This window comes from Coregonus clupeaformis, chromosome 10 (assembly GCF_020615455.1).
Source record: "Coregonus clupeaformis isolate EN_2021a chromosome 10, ASM2061545v1, whole genome shotgun sequence".
NCBI lineage: Eukaryota > Metazoa > Chordata > Actinopteri > Salmoniformes > Salmonidae > Coregonus > Coregonus clupeaformis.
Genome location: NC_059201.1, coordinates 35,960,282 through 35,964,048, shown reverse-complemented (window position 1 = coordinate 35,964,048; position 3,767 = coordinate 35,960,282). Strand labels below are relative to the sequence as shown.

The 3,767-nt window shown below is 43.9% G+C and overlaps 1 protein-coding gene across 1 annotated transcript; it reads left to right on the top strand.

Annotated features, from left to right (window-relative positions):
- Nucleotides 1-369: 369 nt before the first annotated feature.
- LOC121575973 lies at nucleotides 370-2,657 on the top strand. Its single transcript, XM_041889273.2, has 3 exons — nucleotides 370-987; nucleotides 1,699-1,879; nucleotides 2,326-2,657. The coding sequence occupies exons 1-3, from the start codon at nucleotides 725-727 to the stop codon at nucleotides 2,377-2,379; spliced, it is 498 nt and encodes a 165-aa protein (XP_041745207.2). The 5' UTR covers nucleotides 370-724; the 3' UTR covers nucleotides 2,380-2,657.
- The last annotated feature ends 1,110 nt before the right edge of the window (nucleotides 2,658-3,767 follow it).

Below are 3,767 nucleotides of genomic sequence, written 5' to 3'. Positions count from 1 at the left end.
TAAAACAATTTCTGAGGTACGGTGTTGCCGGGTAAATCAGTCCTCTTCTAGACAGACGGTATGCACTGGTTCTCAGACCCATACTAAGCCTATTCCTGGAATAAAAAGGCTTTTCAATGGAGATTCTCCTAAAGTATCATTGCTCAGCAGAGACCACAGTATGCGGACTCACAGTGAGAAAACTACAGCGCCATCATCTGAACATGAAGCAGAACTGCTCTCACTTGCTCTGTGTGTGTTGTGTTCCGTCATGTCCTACAGTTCTTTCAGCTGGTAGGTGGGGGCACAGTGAGGCTGGCTGGTGAAACGACCTCTCCGTTTTCTAGACACACACATAAAGGCACCTGTCTGGAACGTACTGGTCTCTGATTGGGTAACCATAGAGAGAGGGAGCGAGAGACTGTTCTTAGGTTTCTGAATCTGAGCCACAAGGTTAGGTTATGTTTCTGACTGAGATAATACCTATGGAAAAGCAGACAGAGTTCTGGTTCAGTGAGGGAGAAGATAAATATTCCGGAAGTCTCCACTCTGAAATCAACCAGGACAGGACACTCTAGAACAGCAGAACCAGCCAACCAGTGCAGGAACAGCCTGTTCTACAGACAGGTCAGAACAGTACAGGACACTCTAGAACATTCTAGAACAGAACAGGGCATTTTAGAACAGGACAGGACACTCTAGAAGAGTACAGGACATTCTAGAACTGGACAGAACACTCCAGAGGATGAGGAACCTCCTGACCACCCAGAACCAGAACTGTTACCGGGAGCAGATAGCGAAGGAGTGCTACACCCGGCTGGCCTGGAAGAGCCGCTACGGACAAGACTACCCCACCAGCTTCGTCTCCCGCAGGGCCAAGGAGCAGCTGGGGCTGGGTCTGAGGCTCCCTAAGCTCCCCCTGACCACCACCCCCACCACTAAGACTATCCTGCCTCCTATGTTATCTACCCTGGAGAGGAGGAGAGAGGCTGTAGTGCCCATGGACAGGTGAGTTAATTAATTAATTTTATTTGACAAACTTTAAATACAAATAGTTGCCTCAGCCACAGGAGTACAACAATTATTGATTCTGCCGACTGCGCCACAATGTGTGTGGTAACCTAAGCCCAGTGGTGGAAAAAGTTCCCAGTTGCCATATTTGAGTAAAAGTAAAGATACGTTAATAGAAAATGACCAAATTAAAAGTGAAAGTGACTCAGTAAAATACTACTTAAGTAAAAGTATTAAAGTATCTTGTTTAAAATGTACTTATGTATCAAAAGTAAATGCCATACAACAAATTCCTTATTTTACCTACGGACAGCCAGAGGCTCCAAAACACTCAGACATCATTTATAAATGGAGAATTTGTGTTTAGTGAGTCTGCCAGATCAGAGGTAGTGATGATGCATTCTCTTGATAGGTGCGTGAATTGGACCATTTTGCTGTCATGCCTGAGCATTTGAAACGTAAAGAGTTCTTCTGGGTGTCAGGGACTTACTTTCCTTCCCTGCCTCAGCCTAGGACCACTAAAGGAGGCCAAGCCACCTGTTGTTTAATGAAAAGGAACCTATTCCCTTCCCCCACACAGGCTCAGAAATCACCAGATGAGACTGATTTTAGAAAAATACAACAGTACATTTTCATATAAAATATCTTTGAGGATTTAAAACATATGAATGTCTTCCGAAATGATGTTCTTGGTTACCCTTAGCCCAGGTCCCTGAGCGAGGCTCCCCTGATGAGAGCAGTGACGCCCCAGACCAAGGACTCTCTCTACCAGGGTTTTTCCAAAGAGGGGAGGGCCGCAGCCTCTACCTCCACACACGCACCCAGAAAGGCCCAGAGGAGAAGTTTGACTACCCTCTACTGTCTTCCTGGGACTACGGATGGAGACTGGGTGAGATGTTTGGTAATCTTGTACTTGATGCTTTAGTACTTTGTTGTAAGCATGTATGACACTTTATGACTATGGATGGAGACTGGGTGAAATGTATGGTAACACTTTACCATTTAATAGCACTTTATGCCAGCAGGTATAACGCTTCATTACTGGTTATAAGCATGTGTGAGCCTTTATAATGACTATGGATGGAGACTGGTTCTGGGATGCTTCCTATAGCCATACCTTTAAAGGGCTGAATGGAAAAAGATAATGTTGATGTTGATCTTAAGGCTATTTCCCTGGCTAATGAATATAATATAATACAATAATTTAAAAAAGAAGCTTGAAAGGATTACAAACTAGTTTGTGTTTGTTTTGAGCATGTTTATCACAAAGCAATGCATGGAAAAGAAAGACTTTCAAATACACATTTAAATGTCAACGTTCCGTCTATGTCCCAGGTGACTATGAAAGAGACTACAGGTCTCCAGCCAATGGAAGATCAGGAGTCGTGAGTAACACTTTCTATGCCAGGAATGGAATATTCAATTTCCCCTCTGAAACGGATCGCCTTGGATGACGAGCAGAAGGCTTCATTCTCCAGCTGGTTTTATGCTTCATTATTACAATTCCCATGATATTGATGAAGAACTACTTTCGTTCGTTTTTACTGTATGAGCATGCTATAATTTGATTTATACCAAATATATTATCTTCTATATGATATACAGATGTATTGTTAGCTATAAATAATGTTCATATGCAATTCTTATAAAACAAACTGTTACAACTGTTCGAGAAACTAAGTTATAATAAGTTATAATAACACATGTTTGGATAAACTTTTGTAGTTATTTGCTGTCCGGTTTGTGTGGTTTAAACCTTCCTGTGTGAAAAAGCTGCCAAGCATGAGGAGAAAACAGGCTGCTTTGGTCACAGGGTCAACTGGTCTCCTAGCAACAAGGAAACCCATACCTTAAATGTCGTGGTTTATAATTAACAAGCTAGCATGGTCTGGTCACCTCTTCATCACATCACTGCTGCCTGCTAGGCTACTTAGGATTAATGAATGAACAGGTTGTGAGGAAAAACTCTGGACCCTAGTTACAGGCTATGTATCAATGTCCTGACCTCTTTCTGGGGCACAGTGTATGTCACTGATTCATCCTGGGGATTATTCATTCATACTTGGAGAGTCGTCACTGATTCATCCTGGGGATGATTAGCCCTAGTTAAAGGGCTATAACCATGCAGTAATAGGCCCTGAGATTTTCCCTGTCAGGTTACAGGGTCAGGAGAATCTCCAAGCCTTCCCTCAAACACCTCATAGGCCCTGAGCTTTTACCTGTCAGGTTACAGGGTCAGGAGAATCTCCAAGCCTTCCTTCAAACACCTCAATGGCGCCTTCGTTTTTTCATTGAGTGACCATGATTGGCTGAAGTCTAAGAAGTCCCAACTGATGGATGTAGCATTCATGGGGCGGGGCCTCAGGTGATTGATTTAGCTTGCAAAGTGCCTAATGTCCACCAGCTTGCCATGTCACTCTTTTGTGACACCTTGGCACTTCTAAATATCTCTAGATGGTGAAGTCTACATGCAAGTAATGCATTTTAGATCTTGCCAAGCCATGTGAGAGAGAAAGTAAAAGAAAGAGACCGAGAGATGAGACAGAGAGAGAGATGAGAGAGAGACAGAGGGAGAGACAGAGAGAGAGACAGAGGGAGAGATGAGAGACAGAGGGAGAGATGAGAGAGAGACAGAGGGAGAGACAGAGAGAGACAGAGGGAGAGACAGAGAGAGACAGAGGGAGAGACAGAGAGAGAGACAGAGGGAGAGACAGAGAGAGAGACAGAGGGAGAGACGGAGAGAGACAGAGGGAGGGAGAGATGGAGGGAGAGAGAGA